Here is a 24,317-nt window from a genome sequence, read left to right on the forward strand (position 1 = left end):
AACACAAAACTTTTAGGGGTTATATTCACACCAGTGAGGTGCAGAAAAATGACCTCTTGACCAATTGACCTTTTGACATTTACCTCTCCTCCCCTTCATCCGAGTGCCTTTCCAGCAGCTCGTCATCTGTCCCATTCACTTTCCACGTTATCCTCCTCTCTCTCCTCTCCTCCCCCTCACAGCCCTCTAAAGACTTAGACCTGAACAAGTTGGCCGCCACACCAAGAGCGTGTGTACGTGGAGTGGACACAGTAGCGCAGGCATCGATCACACAAATGGTACCAAGAACAGCATGCATGCAGTAAAGAATGAAAAAAAGAAACACATGAGACCGCTGTAGGAAAGTAAAGAAAAGCCATGATGCCAAACAGACGATGACACAGCCAAAACAGATGATGCCGCAAAAACATGCATTGTATCAAATGTGTGCTAGGATCTCACATAATTTATACAGTGATGGAAAAACAAAATCACAAAACAAAAACTTAAAGCTGCAGTCTGACAGATTGAGGGGACTTAGCCAAAATTTTGAATGTTTACAATTCTCATGCCCCTCGCCCACTACCACCGAGCACCCTCTCATCGAGTTTGTGCTCGTCAGTGCGCACCAGACTGCACCAGACTGTGTTTGACAGTCAGATCTCACACAGCCCTGCTCTGATTGGACCAGAAGAACTGGGAGCTGTGGATTTTTGCAAAACAAATAGGTGAAGATAGAAGTGTGGGTTTTTTTCTAAAACTGGCTGATTTATGTTGTTCTTTTGGAGCATAGTGTCGGTTTCAGTGAATATGATAAAAATAAAAATGTCCAATTGCAGCTTTAAGAGGGCTTAATTGCGGAAACAGAAAGCAATATTGAATATAAGGCCCAAGGCACTTCCCAACAATCGCTCTAGTCTGAGGAAGAGTCATGGGAACATCACTCGAAACATCACTACAAGTAAAAAACTCTTAAATGGGAGCTCCCTAGCGTGTGAGTCATCTCTTATGTCTTATCCTGCACCCATCAAAATGGCTTCTGGGGATGTGTGTGTCCTCTCACTGTTTTTCTAGCTCAACTATCATTGTAACCAGTAACGTCCAGCGTCTGTCTGACCTGAGTCTCCCTCGGGGCCGTTCTGACTGGATGGACATGTAGCTGGTGCTACTGATCCGAGAGGCACTGCTGGCTCGAGAGATGGCTGACACATCGCTGACATCACTGTCCGAGGACTTGTGGGATACGTTGTCACAGCTCCGCCGCTGGTCTTTGTAAAGCTGCAGAGATGAACGATGAACGAGGTTATTACAGTATAGTAAGTACTATAAGTATATAAGTATATATACTCTTTTGATCCCGTGAGGGAAATTTGGTCTCTGCATTAATCCCAATCCGTGAATTAGTGAAACACACTCAGCACACAGTGAACACTAGGAACTAAACAATGTTATTTAACCAATGTACACAATTACAACGATTACAACTCAAGTCTTGGCCAAGTAGAATACTAAATAACGGCTCTAATAGAACTGTGAAAACATGGAACATCATGTTAAAATAATTTCCTGATTTTTTGCAGAAAAAGTACAGAAAGTTCATGCACTAATAAGAGAAATACTGAAAAAATACCAGCCCTTGATATACTGTACACTGACTATGAAGAATTAGGTTACAGGACAGAGGAGTCCATTCACTGCTCACCTCTTGTTTACTCTTCAGCGCCCTCTCCAGGTCCTGGCTGGCACTGGAGGGGCCTGGCGTTCTATAGGAATGTACTTTCATCTTTCGAGCTCGCTCCTCTGCTGCGAGGGCTGCAGGGAAGCAAAGGCATTTTCAAACATGAGATTGTATGTTACAGCTCAGTGAGCTCACACCATGGAAAACAAAATACACTGACAAAATGTTCTTCAACAATGGCTTTGGACTGGCAAACACCTCTGATTGGCTCATGTTCTTGTGAGCACAGGGAAAAAAACAAGACCATCAAGTTCTTTGTTACCTGAAGGTGTATTCTTGCAGATTTTTCTTTACCGTGAAAAGCACTTGGGAACTCTCCGGCCAGTGAAAATGGCCTTACATATGTATCTTATATGTACAATCTCATATGTGCATCTTCCATGTAAAACCTCTATCTTAAATTACTCAGACATCTCTTGTGAGACTGAGCTGTTGAACTGACCTTGCTCTACACTGCTGCTTTTGGCGGGAACCTGGGGTAGCTGCCTGCCCCTGCGCGTGGCCGTTGCTGTCCCCGTGGATGAGGAGGTGTACGCAGGGCTTCCGTGTGGATGTGTCCTGCTGGACGGGAGAAAAAAACGGACACAAAGATGGAGAGGAGAGGAGCAAAAAAGGACAAATTAGCAAATGCCACACTTGTGTTGATATAACGAACCCTTCTCATAATAACTTAACACAGCACATAAGGTAGTGACCATACGGGGTTGTGAGAATACTTCAGTGGCGATCACTGTGGCGTAAACAGACATACATGAATGTAAGGGGAGGGACAGTCGAGGGAAACTGAGGATACAGAAGATCTCTGTGTGAGTGTGCACTCTCTAAAGCAGCGGGGGCAAAGGATGTGGTTAGATACGGAAGCAGGAGAGGGGAGAGAGAGACAGATTCAGTGAACCAGCACACCATGAGTTCCAGCGAGGGAGAGGGAGGGGGGGGGGGCTGCAAAGAAAGATTTTGTGAGGTTTGTGAGGAGTTAAAAAGCACTGGTATAAAATACACTTGCACAGAACATCAATATAGAACAGAGAAAGCACATATAATCACAAAGCAGGTGGAAGACATAAGGACGCACAGAAAAAGCGGAGTGGAGGGAGCAGTCTGGTGACGGAGACACACACACACACACACACACACACGCACACACACACACACACACACACACACACACACACACACACACACACACACACACACACACACACACACATACACACACACACATACACACAGATATCAACTGGTGACGGATATCTCTCAACCCAGCACAGGGGTCAGCACCTGTCCAGATGGGGCGAGCCAGGGGTAGACCCCCCATGGATCACCTTACCCAGAGGAGGCAGGGAGACCCCCTTCCTTCGAGAGCCCCTTAAGATAGAGGTGGGCCGTATTCTGAGAGGCCGGACAGTGAGAGGGTGACATGCAGGACAGACGAGAGAACGACGACAAAAAGAAGAAAAAGAAAGAATAGAAAAGAAAAGTGTGACTAAAGATAAATCATAATAAAGGACTTGTTTGAAAATATTGTAGGAAAAATAAATCAATACAAAGAGACAAAGCATGAGGAGACCATGAGGATATGAGTGATAACGATGACGGACAGCATACAGTTGTATTCATGTTCATTATGAGTAGCACACATATTGCAACAAACAAGTTGATTTAATGGATAATAGACAGTCACAGTATTTTGAGGGTTTGGCATTATTATCTTTGCCAAGGAGGTTACGTGTTCGCTTTGTTTGTTTGTTTTTGTGTTAAACTTTGTGAAAGGGTGTAGCCTGGGTCAAGGAAGAAGCCATTACATTTTGGAGCAAATTTGAATCGTGTGGCATATTGACAAATTATTTTTCACTTTCGTTAACATTGTGTCAAGGGCATTTGGCCTTCAATGCTAATTTTAGAAACAACATCTGTACAAGTATCTATCAATGCATGCATCTATGTGTCATCTAGACATCCTTAATATGCATGCAAGAATCATTAGACCATAACAGTATTAACGGTATTTACTGCTGAAAAAGACAACATCAATTAGCACTGGTTATTGCAGGACTTTCATAAGACAGTTCTCTTTTCTCAAATATCACCATTTATTTTGGAAAAGATAGCATTAAGTCCACCTTAGGTAGTGATGAGAGGAGATTTGATCTGTTCAGGATAGTTGTGATGTGGGAATGTGGATGGTTTAACATGAGGCTGATACTTTAAAGCACATCCATCCATCAGGTGTGTGATGTGTGACCAGCCCGGAACTCTCACATTCTGCTGGTCATCATCAGTGCCAACATCAGTATTCAGCATGAGTAATGTCTTACACATTACCCATTACATTTGAAATAAGTAATGCATTACTTTATTTGTTTACTCGTTGTGGAGAAGGAGTACATAAACAACTACTCGGTGTTCCACTCCATACCACATGGCTGAATGACAGAAACCAATGCAATATGTTTACAGTAATGCATTACTGGCGTATGGCATGATATGGAGGCTCTCCTTACCTGTCACTGTCAGAGAGTTTCTTGCCGTGTGTCTGACAGCTAGGTTTGTCCAGAGGTCTTGGTTGCCTACATTGCAGGGCACAAGCAAGGCAAGACAGAGATACAAGAAAGAGGGACGTATGAATGACACACATGGGAGAGAGGATACAGAGCCTACTGTACCACCATAAGGCACAATGGGAACAGGCTATTGTGTGCACTACCTGAGTGTGTGTGCTGTAACCTTGTGCAATAACGGCAAAAACGAATTTCAATCAATCCATCCACCATGATGTTCATTTATCCAAATACACTTATTAGTCCGCTTCAAAAAAAAGTGTGCACTTGTTTTACAGTGGTTGTGTGTGGGTCAGTAGGGTGCAGTGTGTGTGTGTGTGTGTGTGTGTGCATGCTTGTGTGTGTGTGTGTGTATGTGTGTGTGTGTGTGTGTGTGTGTGTTTGTGTGTGAATGCACAAGCATATGAGTGTGTGTGTGTGTGTGTGTGTGTGTGTGTGTGTGTGTGTGTGTGTGTGTGTGTGTGTGTGTGTGTGTGTGTATCCTTTGGAACCATGACAGTATGTGTCCTGAGTCAGTCAGTCAGCAGTTCAGTGGGATGTCTACCTCCGGAACACCGGTCTGGCGCTCAGGTGGTTTTGTGTCTCCTGAGTGGGGAACATGGGCTCCAGCATCCAACTGCACAGTTCAACCAGCCCACACACACGGATGGGGGGAGCAGATGGGTGAATGGCCACACCAGACGAGACAAGAACACATACACACACACACACACACGCACACACGCACAGACACACACATACATGTGGATGGTTATGCAACATGGGGTGGTTTCAGTGTAGAGTGACTTCAACATGGGAGTTGACAACTAACACATGTAATTGCATGTGATTTTTGTGACTAAACAATGAAACAAACAACACATCAACCAAAGTGTGTGGAATGAATGAACAGGGTGTGTTGATGTTATACAGACACAAAGACAGTGACTGGACTCTTGGAGGTAACCAGGACAGGAAGAAATTGCTCTATTCTAATTATGTAGCATGGGCAAGCTTAACAAGCAAAGTGAGATTAGTAAGGCACAGTTTAGTGGGACAGATCTTGATTGATGATCTAAAACAAGAAAGCTGGAGTATCTTCATCAGGAAACCTAATTCACTTCTCTAGGTAGAACAGTTAATAAGCGGGTTACAGAAATTTGATAGGATTAGAAGCATTTTCTACTACAGGAAGCTTGAAGACTAATGCAGCAAACTTAACTGAAGCCACCAGGTAACACAAACACACACACACACACACTGCAGAGTTAAGAATTATGAAGCTGTGGCACAACAGTGAAGAGGGCCATAAGACACACACAACGAAAGCAAGAAGGACCTCACGACTCTGAAGCAAGAGAGATAGAGATTTGCAGGGGCATCTAGTTCACAAGCTAGTGAGCGCAAGAGGGGGTCGTATCTACAGGTCACGGAAGGAAAAAGGGAAGCAAGGTGGTGGTTTGGATAGCCACCAGTGCCTACAGTGCAGGGGGGGGGGGGGGGGTTGTTAAAGAGGACTGCGTGGGGGTTGGGGGGGGTTGGAGCGATACCTGTCATCCTCGGGGGAGGCATGTTGGATTAGTATCCTGGGACTGGAAGGTCTGATGCGGGGAAGAGACTGGGTGGTCCTGGGAGATGGAGGAGGGTTGTTTTTGGGTACACCAACAGTGCCCCCCAGAGGGCAGAGGAGAGAGAGACACAGCAGGGTGAGAGGGACTAAGGGTTAGAGTCCAAGAGTCCAAAGTAAGGGTGGGGGTGGGGGGGGGGGGCTTCGAGGGCATCAAAGAGTAATCGATTCATACATCGCAGGGCTACCCTGAAAAGGCCTTTGGGAGATGTCCACCTCACAACTTATTCTAGTGGACTCTTGTGGATTAATTCAATCCAATCAAGACAGTCCTGTGGTGTAATTCAGTCCAAAATTCATAGAGCTAATTTTATGTAATTCTCTTGGATTCTATGCTGTAATTCAGTAAGAACCAATCCTTATACAGTAGACACTAAATCTTAAAACAGTCATATATGATGAATAAAACTATGACAGTTCATATACAGTGTGGTAATGTGTTGATTGTCGATTGTTATTCTATTTTTACATAACATAATGTCTCAATCCTCATAGTTGCAATGCTGATACATCAATGGAAACTGGGAAACACTTAGTGTGATACATTCATTGGTAAAAAAAAAGAAAATGACAGTGCTACTTAACGACATGAGACACAGGTGACAAGGGGTGCTCAGACTCTGGAGGTGCTTTGAGGTGGAGATGGAGAGAGAGAGAGAGAGAGAGAGAGAGAGAGAGAGAGAGAGAGAGAGAGAGAGGTGAAAGGGGGGTCTGGCAGTGTGGTGAGTACCTTTCTCTCTCGGGCGAATAGGATTTAGACTCTGGCCTCAGACAGTTGGCACTAGCGCTCCTAACCCTGTCAAGAGATGGCTGCAGATCACTAGGTTCACAACATGCCCGTCCAATGGAGGTGGAGAGAAGAGAACGAGCGAGCGAGGGAGGGAGGGAGGGAGGGATAGAAGGAAGGAGGGAGGGAGGGAGGGAAGGAAGGAAGGAAGGAAGGAAGGAAGGAAGGAAGGAAAGACAAAATAAGAGATGACAAAAAAAGGACAACAAAAAAGAAATTCATCATGTTAGATAACAACTCAAACTTGGACAGGTTTATCTTAACATGGTGGTTAAACCAGAGCAGAGAGATGGCATTCAATGACATGAGGTTGTTGACTGGTATGATTCACAACTTGTGTGTGTGTGTGTGTCTGTGTGTGTGTGTATGTGTGTGTGTAATCAGTGAGGACTCACACCATTACACTGGGGTATTGAGAAATGAAAACTCAAATAGTAAAATAGTGTAAACCCTAATAAAGGTTAAATGGTCAATCATTTGCCATAGGTTATATAGGACCTAAACAGTGGGCTATGACTTTGGGCAAAAGTGTCCACTGATGAATGTAAATGGAAATCATGGGTCAAGTTAGTATGCTAGTCTGCTAGTAAGTAGCATGAGCTATCTGATGAGTATTAGTGCACAATTATAGTGCAAATTTTAGTGCATACTGGTTCATGAAGGGTAGGTGCTATCTGCTGCCTCATTACTGGGGCCCACTGGTTAGTATGCTTCCCTTACCGAATGGTAATCTCGTCTGTAAACCTGAGCACACGGTGAGTAATCGTGCTGCGAGTAGCAGTGACCCCATTCGACCTCAGTCGAGACTTGGTCTTTAAGCATGCAGGGAGAGTTGAGCTGTGCACACACACACACACACACACACACACACACGCACACACACACGCACACGCACACGCACACGCACACACACACACACACACACACACAGGGAGAGAGAAGCACACATGCACTAAAGAGTAATCATGCATGCATAGAATGCAAAAACATAAGACTGCACAGATGAACATGCAAATGCTAATTTTTACAAAATTAATAGAAAACTAAAACTAAAACTAAGTAAAAATCAATAATTATGTTCAAACAAAGTGCATCATTTTCTGTGGATTTTCTCTATAGATAATCACTTTCATTGTAGCTATGCAGCTATCAGCTTTTTTAATTAAACAACAATTAAGTGTCGATGTCTTTAATAGCTTTCAATGCACTGCTGTTGCAGGAAGAGTAACATCCACAGAAATGAGAATGTGGGGAAAGGGACATATTCTGCTCCGCTGGGTCTGAGGGGGTTGCCTTGGGATTGGAAGAGAGGAGAATGTAGACGCCTTATTCTCTGTGTCTGAGCTACAGGCGCAGGCTTACTGGGCAGTTCTCTTGGAGGTCATCCTCTCACATACATACGAGAGTCTGTCATATGCACTAGTACTGTAGCTCTTACTGTAATGCAATAACCGGCATAAACCATCCAGATATATACGGATATACAATCAACAATCATTGGACAGGAAAGTTATTTTAAGAAGGAGACTAATGGAATGCAGACATACCTATGTCTGAAGCTGGACAAATTGATTAAGTGTGAACAAATAAAATAGGGCTGAATGCTACACAAATTACATAATTTGGTTCAAATTTGTTCGTCATATTTGTCTATACCAAATGTGATGAAAAAAAAAAATCATGATCTCTGGACACTGGGCAAAATATCATAATAACACAAGGTAACATTTACACCGACAGACATACAGTAAGTTTAACCTTCACTGTGAATTATGGGTAAAATGGTGGGGTAAGGGGCACACAGAATTCTGGATTTGGTGGAGGTGGGGAGATGGAGGCGGTGTGAAAGGAAGGATGTATCCTGACAGGCAAAGCAGCATCCTTACCTGTAGAACTCCTTATGGATGCCATTGACTAAGAGAGGCATCTTAGGAGGAAGAGAGCTACTGTACTTAGACGAGCTCCTGCTCACGTGAGTATAGTAGTGTGCGTGCATGCAGGAAGGAGATAAAACAAGTGCAGATGAAAAAAAATAAAAATAAAACTCAACTAACAACAGACAATAACTTTACTTGAAGTGGCCCGCTATGATACAAACTCATCAACACACTGTCATTCACATGTCTACTGTATATAAAGACTATTGACACAGCTAAACATAGCACTGCAGAGAATAGACTAGAGTAGGTCCTCTTAGTCTGTCTTGCTCGTTTTAGTAGATACTATATATCTGCCATAGTTGTTATGATAGGTTTATTACACGTGCATGTGCTCTGGATTTAATTATGGACCAGCTTCATGTAAAGTCAATTCAGCGGCGCCATATTAGAGCTATGGCCAAGCGAAAGGTGACGTGGACCTGACAGACCCTGCCACCACCTTGACTTGAATGCTTACGACTGAGTGTGCTCAGGCTATTATATCGAAGATTCAACAAACAGGCTCGGTGACAGGCGAAGCAGCGCAATAACACTTGAGTGAGCTATGGCGCTCATTCTACAGGTGACTAAACTGTTTCCTTTTAGAGACAGCTGGCACGGGCGTCCGGGCAGGGCGCCACCGACGAGTGGAAAGTTCCACTCGTCTGAAGTTATGTCTGTTGGGCGCGACTGGACAGAACGCAGGTCGTAGCTGACCCAGGACCGGACCAGGACCGGACCTGGGCCATATCAGGGCCAGAAATGTTCTAGAGTCGGACGATCAGCCTCGTGTCATGAGCTGGAGTATGTGGAAAGAACATGATGGAGTCTGCGTATCATTCACACACACACACACACACATACAAACAGACACACAGACACACAGACAGACACACAGACACACAGACACACTCAACCTGATGGAATGTAAGTACTGGAGAGGCGGCGACGCTAAACAGACATGCGCCTGTGTAAACATCTCAAAATGGCAAATGACCCACACTTCATCATTTTACTTCATAGATTTCTATACATACAAACATATATATAGATAGATAGATAGATAGATAGATAGATAGATAGATAGATTTATAAAACATACACACACACACACACACACACACATATATATACATATATATACACATTTTATTTTCTTCTTTTTAATAGAGAGACAGTAAAAACCAGGATGTCAATGGAGGTTTGATTGGTGATTGGCAGAAAAAGCCAAATGCAAACTGAAGCCACTCCTGAAGCGGACATTTTACCTTGCGGTGTGCAGGCACTCGGCACTTCTACCACGCATCGAGCTGTGCATCATGATGACCTCACTGCAATTACCATGGTGATGGATGACGAATGAGGAAGTCAACGATGGAAAACAAACCCAGATCAAATCACAGAAAAACAAAAACACGGATAAACACATGAGCAGGCCTTTTGTTGGAAACACTTCTCCAAGGATTAACTAGAGCTACTATTAACTAGTAATTAATGAACAAGTCCCAGAAATAACACAAAGAAGCACTTAGTCCATGTTTTTCAAACAAACCAAAACACACACACACACACACACACACACACACACAACATTGCATCTCAAAGAATTCAGCTTTCTCCACAAGGCTTAGAATCCGTAATGTCGCCATCTATAATACCATTCAGGGTAAAAATTCAATTAATGTAAAAATCAATGTCAAGTACATCATGGAGTAACAGCCTTGTAGTCTCTCCCTGGGGCGTGTTAACAGCTTATGGGGAAGTAGAGACAGATGGCGTTCAAGAACCACTATGTGTATGACAGTGCATTTATTAACATGCCTCCAGCACAGCAACAACCCTGTCCTTTCTGTTCGTGAGAGTGCATGAGTACTCTTTGCGCTTAGGAGAAAAGAGAACGAAGACAATGAAATTCGAAAAAATTGAGTCTCTTTCCGCACACACTGTGAGACAACACATTGGAATCAAATGTATAGAACCAGTTGAGCATGTTGCTTAGAAGGTTACTGTGGGGTTGGACCGGTGAGAGAGATGTGATTTTACCTTTCGTCCACGTATTCCCTCTCTTGGTGACCGCGGGGGTAGTCCTGGTACCGGGTAGGGGATCGGGAGCGACGGTTGTGATGACCTTCATCCAAGCTCCTAGAGAACGAGGACAGAGTGTGTGCACCAGTCAGCATGGGTATATGCGTGTGTATTGTATGCGTTAGCATAAGTGCGCACTTGTGTATGTGTGTGTGTGTGTGTGTGTGTGTGTGTGTGTGTGTGTGCGTGTGTGTGAATGTACTGTATGTGTGTGTGTACAGTATATATACAAGTGTGTGTGTGTGTGTGTGTGTGTGTGTGTGTGTGCATATGCATGTGTGTGTGTGTGCGTGTGTATCTGTGTATCCCTGTGTATCCCTGCGTCTCACCTCTGTGTTGGGATGTGGGGGGGTCGTGAGCACTCTCTGCTCTGCTCATCTCGATGGGGCGACACTGAGCGCGAGCGGTGGTGGGGGGGGCGCGGGGCATCTCCAGGGACCTCCAGGCTGGTGGACCCTCTGTCCCTCTGTCTTCCTCTCTCCATCTCTCTCTCTCGATCCCGCGAGCGGTTCTCCACAGCTATAAAATATATACAAGTGGACACATAAACTAGAGCATAAACACACATAAACAGGAGAGGACTAAAGAGACGGAAAGAGGAAAGGTGAGGACAGAGAGAGAGAGTGAGCGAGCGAGATAGAGAGAGAGAGAGAGAGAGAGAGAGAGAGAGAGAGGGAAAGAAAAAGGCAAGATAGAATATAAACCAATTTCATTGCTTAATTAAAAGCAACAACAGATATGCCCAGGTTAGTGTCACAATGCTCTTTATTCATACTGAATACTGTCATGCTGTTGGACAAGTGTGAAATACGGTATGTGTATGTGTCCATTTTACACCATTTGCCAGACTAATCATGCCAGCTAGACTACAATACAAATAATAAAGACACCAGCTCTCCTCTTTTTTTCAAAATCTCAAACATATCCCAGACTGATCATGTAAAAAATGGTTCAAAGTCATGGATAAATGATAAATTGTGGTCTGACATAGTTGATAAGGACCATTGTACCAAGCAACAGGGACTATTGGGCAGATTACTGAAATGGTAGTTTCAACTATTTTTCATGACGAGGAGCTATTGTTGACTGAATATTTTGTCTTATTAAGTCTACAGGCTTCCTGTGTACATTTTATTACTGTAATCAGTTGATGTCAACGACCTCCTGAATGACACTGGAGATTTAGACTCACTGAGATAATCTGATTTTGAAAAAATAAATAAAATAAATAAAATCGAGAGCTGAGCATCTTCACCTGTTCATTAATCTACCATGCATCGAGAGAAATACAAAAAGGTTACAGGTAAAAGTAAGAAATAAAACAAACGGGTTTGCGTCCGATAAAAAGAAATAACGAAAGATCACATCAGAAAGAGAACTATGTCCATCTTATCTTCTCCGTCTCTTTCTGCTTGTCTTCCGTCATGCACAACCAGCCGTGTGCATGGAGTTCATCAGGCCCTACACTCACCAGTAGTGCAGAGGGACCGTCAGAAGATGAGACTTTTGGCGTGAATCCTCAGTAGACATAAACAAAGGGACCACTTGCTTTACATTAGGGACTGTTAGGAACATTAGGGACTACCGTAAATTAGGCCCACTCAACCCAACCATAATTTCCCAACTATTAGCCGCGGCTTATACATATATAATATGTATATATATATATATACATATATAATATACAATATTTCTTCAGCTATGAGGTTGATACACAGGGGCAGTTAATATGGTATTAATATGGTTTTGTTTCTTTTAACTTGCATAAAACACTGTCCTGCGGTTTATACACAATGCGGCTAATACACAGGAAATTACCGTAAACATGTGCGTGAGGATTGTGTTGTCTTGAACCTCCCATAGAGAGTGTAAAAGTCAGCGCTTGTCTGTGTGAATGTCACGGTATGACGTAGTGGACAAAAATGGCCTCTGCGTTGGTGGTGTGCTCCTCACGAATCTGAAATCAGCACCGAGGATTCACGCCACTGTCTCCACGACAACAAGGGAGACCTTCATGAGTGCTGAGGGCTGGTTGTCGTGTCACCACCTACCCCCCCCCCCCACCCCCTCCGTTGGGATAGATGTCTACAAGTGTGAAGCACAGATGCAGATGCTTCGTCACAGTAACTGTTGCCATGCCCCCCACCCACCTGTGGCCACTACGCCAATAGCATCATCATAATCAGTTTCTGTGATGCGCTGAGATCCTGCGTTGTGATGGATAAACACATACAGACACACAGACACACACACAACAATTAACACACAACACATGGCACACATACAGTATAAAGAGGGTGAGTGGAACAGTTGGAAAATATGAGGACAGCATATGCATTGAAACACATTTAGACAGAGACAAATGAAAAGCCCATATAGACCCACAATAAGATAGCTATACCCATAACCCACCCATATAGGCCCACTATAAGATAGGTCATTTGATTCATGAAAAACTGCTAAGGAAACCATATACATGAGAACATTTATTTATCTACATGTCTTAATATCTACATGATATCTTATCTACAATATCTACATTTATTTACATTACGTCAATGATTTTACTAGAATACTGTATATTCTAACAATTACTGAGGCACCAGTGGTACATACTCTCTCAAATCAAAGGAAATGATGCTTTACTGCCAAAGCTATAGGTATCTCTCACTCACTCTTTCTTCATCTCTCTTTCTCCATCTCTCCCTCTCTCTCTCCACACACAGACTCTCTCTCATTCTTTCTCCATCTCTTTCTCTCTCTCTCCCTTTCTCTTCACACACAGACTTACGTTGTAGCCTCTTGGCGGGCGAGTCGGGGTGCAGGTGTCTGCGCGGGAGGTATGGCGAGGGGTTGGGCAGGGGGATGGACGAGACGTCATGCGTCTGCAGCTTGTACGAGTGGGGCTTGTCGTCCAGCAGGGCCGTCTCCAGCTCGATCAGGATCTGCAGCAGCACACATGTTAGCACACCCACACACACACACACACCCCTCACATAGAAGCCATCACAGCTATCTATTACCCGTAAACGGCCATTGAGTTCGCATCCATTAGCGGGAAGACACCATGATGGTCCAAATCATTCAGCATTTACACACACACACACACACACACACACACACACACACACACACACACACACATACACAAAAAGGCGAACGTATAGGAAATGTAATTCCAAATAGATCTGATTTTGATGTAAATTAGTGATCAAATCCAGTGAGTTGGAAGTATGTACGTATTATATATACTGTGTGTATATATATATATATATATATATATATAACAAACCTGGAACATCCTCCTCCACAGTACATAGAGAGTACGCCTATAGACATGTTCAGTCATGTAATCACACCCAAGTGCAACCTTATAGGGGTTGGCACGAGGTCCAGACGGAATGTTATACAAGCCCTACACGTGAGTCGCCATTGGCCTAACCTAGCGCACAGCCTAGTGAGTGTGCCACCCCTGAATCCCGCCTGAGTTCCGTCCATAACTCGTCCTGTGGCGGCGGCGGGTGTTTGTTTGACACAGGCCTGGCTCTGGAGTGCTCTTTATCCACGGGACGGGCTGACCTAAAACAGGGCACCTGTGTTTATAGATTTAAAAATAACAGCGCCGGGGACGGAGAATGCCAGCGTCTGAAAGTAGACAGAGTGGCAGCGAAGATGAGCCATATGAGAGCCCTAGAGAAGGGACAGTTATGTTTTAGTTAGTGATGGAGTTTGGGATGCAGGCTCCTCTGAGGGGCGGTGTGGTTTAAGTTCTGTGTCATCTGTGATGTGCTTAACGCTTATATATTTGCGAGAGTTTTGAGAAGAGATTACACTTCTTCGTAACTGCATTCATATATTGCTTAACAGAGCATAGGGACACACACACACACACATATACAAGCATGCACATACACTCTGACACACAAATATATTGAAGACACACACACAGACAGACAGACAGACAGACAGACAGACAGACAGACAGACAGACAGAGAGAGACACACACACACACACATACACACATACACTCTGATACACAAATATATTGAAGACAGACAGACAGACAGACAGAGACACACACACATACACACACACACACACACACACACACACACACACACACACACACACACACGCGCGCGCACACACACACACACACACACACACACACCTCTCCCAGGAAGTCACTCTCCTCCTCCTGAATTCTGGGTTGGTCCCATATGGTGATCTCCAGCATACGTTCTCTGAAGTCACGCCGGTGCACATGAGAGTATAGGAACGTCTGGTTCCACTTGGGTTCCAGACTCTTTTTCACTGTTTTCGTTCTCCTTTTACTCTTATCACTGGAACACACACACACACAATGTTTATTAGAAATAAACATTACACATACAGTACATAGTATATACAGTACATGCAACAATGAATAGAAGAAGCTGTGCTGAACTAAAATAAAGTGTCCAACCATAAATAGTATTTTTTTCATCAGTTATTTAGTCTCACACTTAATCAGTATTGATGTTATTATGAGAATACTGTACATTTGTTTAATACTGATATTATTTTAATAATACAGTACAATATATTTTCATATTCTCATATCACTCTTAAATACTGCATGTAATACAGCAAGAATATAATGCTCTTACATACAGCATACCAGCATATCTCCACTTACTCTCCATAGCCCAGATAGAATTACAGTTTTTCTCGATCGTTTTGATACCTGTGTCAACTCTGAAATCACACTCTCAAAACAGTTAACACCCGTGTCTGAACAAAAGCACTCTGGACAAAATGACACATTTTGCTTGTAAAAGGCTGTTACTCTCTCAAAACACTTAAAACATGCAGCAAAAGCAAATCTTGCCTTCAAACACTACAACTTGTTGCCAATTAAAAAACACTCTTTAATCAATCATTACACACTGGACAACAAAATGCAAAATCTAGTTCTCAAAATGAGCATTTTTGCTATGTCTGTTCCATTACTTTCTCATTTTTCTGGTAGGCCTATCAGAAAAAAACTGTGAAAAGACAAAATGTACTGAATAAAAAAATAATTTATTCATTCCTCCCAAGATGTAACTGCCATTGACATGTAAGACATACAGTAAACACCTAGCAAGATACAGTAAATTTCATTGAACTACAACTTGTCATTTTTCATCGAAATAGACCTACAGTAAACACCTTTTGTACTGTTTTCTCCACCAAATAGGCAATACAGTACTTTGTCTAAATGTGCATTAGATCCATACTTGCAAATAGCAACACAGAACAGACATCTCTTATGTATAATGAATGATTGCTGATTGAAGAATTGTGCAAAGGAGTTTCACACAGGTGTATCAGAGATTCAGACTTATGCAAGGAATCTATACCACCTGTGAAAAGATGTTTTCCTTTTGTTTAGCATGAGAAAACCAATAGAGTTTGGGGCTTTTGAATGACACCTGTGTTAACTGTTTTGCAAAAGGGTGTGAGAAATGTGTGAACCCAATGAAAATGTGTGAACACATTCGCAAGAGATGACTTCTGCTGTGCAAAGAAAGTAGTCATGAAGACCAAGTGGGTTCTAGTTTACTTAAGCAGGTAAAAGCAATCGAGAAAAAACTGTAATGCAATGGGTGATTTAAGTGACATTAGACTGCAATGTGCGGGAAATGTTGTGTACCTGCGATCGGGCAGGAAGTACATTTTGACATAGGGGTTCCTGGGTCGACCATCTAGCCTGGCCGGCAGATCGATGGCCTGGAGAACGTTGACTATCAGCTGGTGTCCAACCTTATCGTACCACATCTTCATCTGCAGAGACGAGAGTTTAAAATCTATCATCACACAGCACACACTCCTCAAATATCAAGCCATTTCACATGCATCCTCATCCAGTCAGGTGCATATCTATTCCAAGAGTTTGGGTCCAAAATGCTACAGTATATCCTCCATTTTAATGCATTTTTATAAATCATTTTTTTCATAAATAATTTTTTTTACATTTTGTTTTCCAAGTAATTTCAGTAGAACTGTAATTGGGTATTGTTGTTTGATTTATCTACTTAATCTATACACAATTAAATGACATGACTTTTCAATGGTTTTAAAAATGGAGATATATCGTTTTGGAACCAAACTCATTTGCTGGTGTAAAAGATAGCATCAGTTTTCATATAATTTTTCTAGTGTATGGCAAGCACGGATTCCGCTGCCATCATCTTGCTGCATCTTGTGGGACAGCCGTGGCCTACTGGTTAGCGCTTTGGACTTGTAACCGGAGGGTTGCCAGTTCAAACCCTGACCAGTAGGAACAGCTGAAGTGCCCTTGAGCAAGGCACCTAATCCCCGAGCGCCACTGTAGCAGGCAGCTCACTGCGTCGGGATTAGTGTGTGCTTCACCTCACTGTGTGTTCACTGTGTGCCGAGTGTGTTTCACTAATTCACGGATTGGGATAAATGCAGAGACCAAATTTCCCTCAGAGTACTGTATATATACTTTACTATACTGTACTGTATATATACTAAACTATACTGCTTGCTTCTCTGACACCTATTTGAACTTCATCCTGCTGGTACATGTATGCATGTTGGCATCTAGGCTGTGTATGCTGGCAAGAAAAGACATATGAGACACCTTTTTAAGCTGACTTTGATTTTATTGACCGCAGAGCTCAAAGAACTAAACCTAAGATTACAATAATTTTATCCATGATGTATGACTGTCTTGGCACATTGGGAGGCTTTTGCATTTAGTAGGAGGAATAATACTATGATAAAAATTCTGCACAATGGGCGGCAGTGGAGGTAGCTCAGGAGGTAGAGGAGTCGTCCAGTAACCGGAGGGATTCCTCGTTTGAGCCTGACTCCTCCTGACCCTGTTGAAGTGTTTTTGAGCAAAACACTAAACACCAAAGTGCTCCCAATGAGCAGGTTGGTGCCTTACCTCCTTCATCAGTGTATGAGTGTGTGTATGAATGGGTGAATGCGCATAAAATTGTAAAGCGCTTTGAGTGCTCGGAGGAGTGAAAAAGTGTTATATAAATGCAATGCATTTACCATTCACCATTCACCATTTACAACTAGATGTACCGCATAGCGGTACAAAATATGACCGCCGCTCAGTCCTGTACATCCATTCCGCGAAAATAAATCACACTTCAATTTGTCTCCATCTTTTACTCCATCCCCCACTCTTGAAACTTTTGTGTATGCTTGTTTGGCATGCCTGAGTGTGTGTGTGCGGCTGCACAGAAAGTAGCCTACTTGTGCTGAAAAGGTGAATAGATTGTAGAATAGCCAAAGAAGATGTAGCATTGTTATAAAACCTTTAAAATCTCTAAACAATCACAAGTAGGGCAGGTCATCACAGTTCATCCATTGAAACTGGATTGATGAAAGGTCACTTACACCTGTAGGCTACATTGTATTTGGGAAAAGCAAAAGGTATCAGCATAATGTTATTTATTTATTTATTTATTTTTTATGTATTTATAAACAAAAACATCTCTGTCAGTTCCATGCCGTTTTCAACAGCTATCAAAAACAAAGGTCATTTTTGGATGGATGGATTTTTTGTGAATATTTCTTCTTCTACATAAGATTTTAGTCATCTTTAGTTCATGTAATACTTTATTGTCAATGCACAAATTAAGTAACAGTAGTCTGAAACGTTATTGTTAATGCACAAATTAAGTAACAGTAGTCTGAAACGAAATGCTGTTTTACATCTAACCAGTGGTGCAAATAACTGACATGTCCAAATGGGCCTTGATGAAATGCGTCGCTAGACTGTTCATACACATTTTAACGGGCCAAAGTTGAAGAGCTTTTGTCCGTTATTGTTCGTGCAAATATAGGCTGATTCATGTTCCCTTGCATTGTGTAACTGAGGTCCATGGCTAGTCTGGCTTTCATCAGACCAAGCTCAATCTTTTAAGAAATCAAAAAATAAATAGCGGGCAGATCAGGCTGGGTTCACCCAGCCTAGTCCATAGGCACCCGATATTGTTTAATTTTCAGATTGAGATATACACGCTCTGGCTATTCTAAATGCAAAAATGCATTAGGGAGTTATGACAAAACTGTAACTAACAAACTAGATCCTAATAGAAAGCGGTTAGCTTCCCTAAGCTACAGGTAGGATTATAAGGTAGGCCTATTTACAACATACATTGTCAATAGGCTATGCTGGCGACACAAATAAAATCTCCTTTGGAAACCAATGGCTTACGACTTACAGTATCAAGCGGACTTAAACTGCCATATCGTGGCGAAAAGTTGTAATAACATTCACGCAGTTCCATGAGTCAAGGAAAGCGCGAATGAAGTAGCCACTTCTAAATGGGACCCACTACACAGTAGCTTAAGGTGTGTTGCTAAAGCAGCCATAATGAAATGAAGGTGTCATTGTTTGGATACTTCACACACACGTGCTTTTTAATTTCACAGACTACAACTACCAAGCTGGAATCAAAGCACATCGATTCCCCTCTCACACCCTGCACGCACTTAAAACAAAATAAACAGGCGTCTCAGTCTCACACATGTATAGGCAAAACTGTATCAGACCGGTGTAACGTTGGTAAATCTTCCATTGCACAGAATGATTTTGTAGCACGTGCAATAAATGACAGTCGAAAGATACAAACAGTGCTGCTATCAATTTGCTTGGTATAACCGCATTTATAGTTTTCTACAAATGCAATCAATCAAATGGGCCTCCATCACTCAACCAACGCTAACGGTAACATTACCTAGGTCCTTATTGATATTACAAGATTAACGTACCTGCAGTTAAAGGAGAATTCCGGTGTGATATTGACCTAAAGTGTATTGAAACATGATACCGAGTGTGAACGTATGTCTCATAGCACATCTTGGCTTGTCCCCTGCACTCCAAAATCTGGCGCTAGTTAGCCGATGCTACCAACAGCTTTTTCAATAGTGGTGCTTCGGCATCGGGCTAGCCATGCAAATAAATCACTGTTTTACACCCATTTATGAGGCTCAATGTATCTCCACACTTCATTGGTAGACTTCCGAGGGCCCTGACATTTAAAACGAGACATTGAGAACTTTGAAAAAGCACTGGTAGTTTACTTACAAGACGATTTATACAGACAGTATCTTCACGAAGTTTAGCGTTTGCAGCCATCTTGAATTTAGTCACGATAAGTCGAGCAACGAGTAAGAATGAACAGGTATGATAAGGGATCAGATTCCAAAAATAATTCAGTGGAAATGCATGGATTCCAGTTGCTGCTACTGGAAGAAACTGGAATCCATGCATTTCCACTGAATTATTTTTGGAATCTGATCCCTTATCATACCTGTTCATTCTTACTCGTTGCTCGACTTATCGTGACTAAATTCAAGATGGCTGCAAACATTAAACTTCGTGAAGATACTGTCTGTATAAATCGTCTTGTAAGTAAACTACCAGTGCTTTTTCAAAGTTCTCAATGTCTCGTTTTAAATGTCAGGGCCCTCGGAAGTCTACCAATGAAGTGTGGAGATACATTGAGCCTCGTAAATGGGTGTAAAACAGTGATTTATTTGCATGGCTAGCCCGATGCCGAAGCACCACTACTGAAAAAGCTGTTGGTAGCATCGGCTAACTAGCGCCAGATTTTGGAGTGCAGGGGACAAGTCGAGATGGGCTATGAGACATACGTTCACACTCGGTATCATGTTTCAATACACTTTAGGTCAATATCACACCGGAATTCTCCTTTAAAACCAAGCATGTCCGATAAACATCCTCACTTCATCCTCACTTACACTTCATGTGAACATCGTCCTGTCCTTATTAGATGTTCGCTGCGGTAAATTACAGTCCTTGTAGGAAGTGTCCATTATTTTTTCAACCCACTTTTAACTTCCAAAGGGGGGGGGGGGGGGGCAAATCACAAATGAGTGATTATGAGCCAGGTTGATGTGGGCCCTTGAGACCAACATACCATAAAAGATTCACAGAGAACTGTGTCTGCCCTACCCTCCTTTCGGGGGGTCCAGTCCAGCGGGGGGGCTGCAGATCAAAACGAAAAACGATGGTTCCATGCTATCCATGTGGGGTTACATGCCCACCAAGTTTTGTGTACCCTGGTCTTTCAGTGTCCCAGGAATCCTTGTTGGTGTACGTCACTAAATGTACACATAAATTATTTTATTGTAAGGCCCCCCATGAACGAAAGTACACAAAACTTGGCATGCATTCAGAGGGTGTCATAATGATCCTACACTTTTAATTTCGTGCAGTTTTGACCTTGTCAGCCAGAGATATTGAGATGAAAACACCTAATTTTTTGCTTTTTAATTTTTAACTAAGTGGCGCTATACATGAAATAAGTGGTAATGGGATGGGTTGACATGCCCCCTTAAGACCAACATACAAAAAAAAAGGTGGACCTCCTCGGCCCTACGGTTCTCAAGATATTCACAGAAAACTGTCTCCGGCCACCTACAGGCCAGTTGGTGTATAGTAACATAAATTAATTTATTGTGTGGCCCCCCATGAACGGAATTCCACAAAACTTGGCGTGCATACAGAGGGTGTCATAATGATCCTACACTTCCAATTTCGTGCAGTTTTGACTATGTTAGGTCACAGATACCTTCAATTACACCACCTCATTTTTACTTTTTTGTGTTTAACTAGGTGGCGCTATACATGAAATGAGTGGTTATGGAATGGGTTGACATGGCCCCTTGAGATCAACATACAAAAAAAAAATGGTCCTCCTAAACCCTACGGTTTTCGAGATATTCACAGAAAACTGTGTCTGCCCTACCCTCCTTTCGGGGGGTCCAATTCAGCGGGGGGGCTACAGATCAAAACGAAAAACGATGGTTCCATGCTATCCATGTGGGGTTACATGTCCACCAAGTTTCGTGTACCCCGGTCTTTAAGTGTCCCGGGAATCATTGACGGAAATTTGGGCATGCGAAAAAGAAAAAAAAAAAAAAAAAAAAAAATCTGACTAAACCTATATGACCGCCGCTTCGCTGCGCGGCGGTCATAATTACATTATGACACAGGCTGAAGTCTTACAAAGTAGATCTAATCCAAATCATATGTGTACTGAGGGTTTGCTGCATTAATATTAACAAAAGCCATCTGAGGCACCTTTTTAGATATGATCGAATGAGCCTTTAACCAAATGACCACAGACATCAGATGACACTAGGGTAGTCTTGGGAGTCTTACAAATTGGATCTAACCCATATCACATGTGTACAGAGGGGTACGTATATCAGGGACTTGAGTGTATTCTGTGACGTGGGTGACTTACTGAGAGCTGTCCGGGCAAGGTCTGGTGCCTACTGTATATCAGAGACTTGAGCGTATTCTGTGACGTGGGTGACTTACTGAGAGCTGTCTGGGCAGGGTCTGGTACCTACTGTATATCAGGTCACGTGAGCGTATTCTGTGACGTGGGTGACTTACTGAGAGCTGTCTGGGCAGTGTCTGGTACCTACTGTATATCAGGTCATGTGAGCGTATTCTGTGACGTGGGTGACTTACTGAGAGCTGTCCGGGCAGGGTCTGGGGGGCGTCCCGCAGGCCTCCGGGGCTGGACGGGGAGAGGATAGAGATGACGGGCCGCTCCATCTTCTGGGACTCGAAGGAGCTCGAACCTGCTGGAGCGTGTGGAAGAGCAACAGGAGGTGCGGTCAGTATCCGAGCAGACAATCAGTCAACAGAGAGAGAGAGAGTAATACAGACGACCTGATCCTCCGCTACACAAATCAGTAACTGAGACTTAATAAGGTCCAATTGGAAATCCAAAATCAAACAAAGATCATTATATTAAATGTATAATGTTATTTCACATGGTTGTTATAAATAAAACATTATTGTTGTGTAACATTAAATATTATTTGGTGCAAAACATCTTGTGAATATGTCAGGTCAGGCTTTGTTAGTTCTTGGTTGCTCCTGTGACTGAATGAGAATGGTGCTGTCAACACCGACACTACGGGAGCAATATTGTAAGTTCCTTCACATAAGTGTCTGCTGGATAATATACAGCATTCATGATGACATAGTATATATCATTACCTCATAGAAAATACATACAAATATGGACCAATTACCGGTATGTAGTTAGTGTATATGTTGTGAAGTCACAGAAGCTAAGAAATTATTATGTCAATTGTCTATGACATACAGGTATGCATATACGACCGTAAATTAAGCAAGTGTGAACAACAGTAGATGTATTTTTGAGCATATTTCAATGATAAACAGAGTTATTGTTGTGGGATATGTCTTTCTGAGAGTTGTGTTTGTTGTGTGTTGTTGTGAAAGAGACCCTGGGGATCAGGACAGAGCCCCAGAGATGATGCTTACTAGATTCTAATGGAGGATGGGATGTTTCTGGGATTCTTGGTATGTCACTGAAAAAGAGAGGACAGGCAGTGAGCAGCACTGTGGATTTCTTAGTGAAGTCTTTTACATAAAACACACACACACACACACATATTCTCTTTCTCTCTCTCACTCTCTCTCTCTCACACACACACACATTCTCTCTCTCACACACACACACACACATTCTCTCTCTCTCTCTCTCTCTCTCTCTCTCTCTTTCACTCACTCTCTCTCTCACACACATTCTCTCTCTCTCTCACACACACACACACACACACACACACACACACACACACACACACACACACACAATCTCTCTCTCTCTCTCTCTCTCACACACACACACACACACACACACACACACACACACACACACACACACACACATGCCTAGCCCTCACCCACTTACAGGTAAACAAGCTATATCATACATTGGACATATAGTAATATAGTAGGTTTGAAGACAGGAAAAGTGGCGAATGGGATTTGCATCGTCTGTTGTCATGAAAACGGCATAACCTACAGTCCACTACTCTGTGCAGTAACCATCTGTATCATTCCAGGCAACATTCCTCTTTTTTATATGAATCTTTACAGTTACATGCCTCCACCATAGCAATTCCATTAGAAATGCTCTACTTGCTAGCCTACTTAAGACAAACGTCCGCACTTGGAGTTCATTGAAAGGCCACATTATGGGTCTGGCAGTGGTTAGTAAATGGTGATAATAATAATAATAATAATAATAATAATAATAATAATAATAATAATAATAATGCCCAGGCACAATCGCATTCTCCAGCTTTTAAATCCAAATGGCTTTAAGCGGTCATTGGCGGTTACTGCAGTCGGCCAGTCTGAGGTCTACAGGCGGAGACATGTGGAGCGGGACTGTAAAGGGATGGTGCAGGGGTTAAGGGTCAGAGGTCAGGGAGCAGCATGGAGGGGGGGGGGGGGCAATGAGAGGTTCCTCTAGCAGTAAAGTAACACTACTTACTAAAGCCTTTTATGCACCCTTCGCAAGGTTTTGGAGAGAAACCAACACACAAATCTTTTTTTATCAAAGGTAAAAACCAAACCTCATATGCACACAAATAAACATGCCACAAGTTTCATTATGCTCATGCCTGTCAAAATTACCTGTTAGAAAGAAAACAGCTAAAGCAAATCTCACAGAGACCTTTTTTTTTTTTTGGATCTTTGACGATTAAAAGGCATAATTTATTAACATCATGAACACAGCATAATGATTGTAAATCTTTTTTTTTTTTTTT

The 24,317-nt window shown here is 42.6% G+C and overlaps 1 protein-coding gene across 1 annotated transcript in view; it reads right to left on the bottom strand.

Moving 5' to 3' along the window:
• The window catches only part of LOC121684804 (regulating synaptic membrane exocytosis protein 1-like), a 44,230-nt gene that overhangs the window by 12,768 nt on the left and 7,145 nt on the right, over nt 1–24,317 (bottom strand). The window contains 20 exon segments of the mRNA XM_042064887.1: nt 84–200; nt 1,097–1,257; nt 1,682–1,791; nt 2,160–2,278; nt 2,996–3,106; nt 4,219–4,284; nt 4,820–4,891; nt 5,805–5,882; nt 6,612–6,701; nt 7,389–7,505; nt 9,856–9,918; nt 10,631–10,729; nt 11,002–11,191; nt 12,823–12,879; nt 13,464–13,617; nt 14,845–15,016; nt 16,351–16,481; nt 22,195–22,310; nt 23,023–23,069; nt 24,041–24,058. Of these exon segments, the coding sequence (XP_041920821.1) occupies nt 84–200; nt 1,097–1,257; nt 1,682–1,791; nt 2,160–2,278; nt 2,996–3,106; nt 4,219–4,284; nt 4,820–4,891; nt 5,805–5,882; nt 6,612–6,701; nt 7,389–7,505; nt 9,856–9,918; nt 10,631–10,729; nt 11,002–11,191; nt 12,823–12,879; nt 13,464–13,617; nt 14,845–15,016; nt 16,351–16,481; nt 22,195–22,310; nt 23,023–23,069; nt 24,041–24,058 (2,088 nt within the window).

This window comes from Alosa sapidissima, chromosome 16, assembly GCF_018492685.1.
Source record: "Alosa sapidissima isolate fAloSap1 chromosome 16, fAloSap1.pri, whole genome shotgun sequence".
In the NCBI taxonomy this organism is placed as follows: domain Eukaryota; kingdom Metazoa; phylum Chordata; class Actinopteri; order Clupeiformes; family Clupeidae; genus Alosa; species Alosa sapidissima.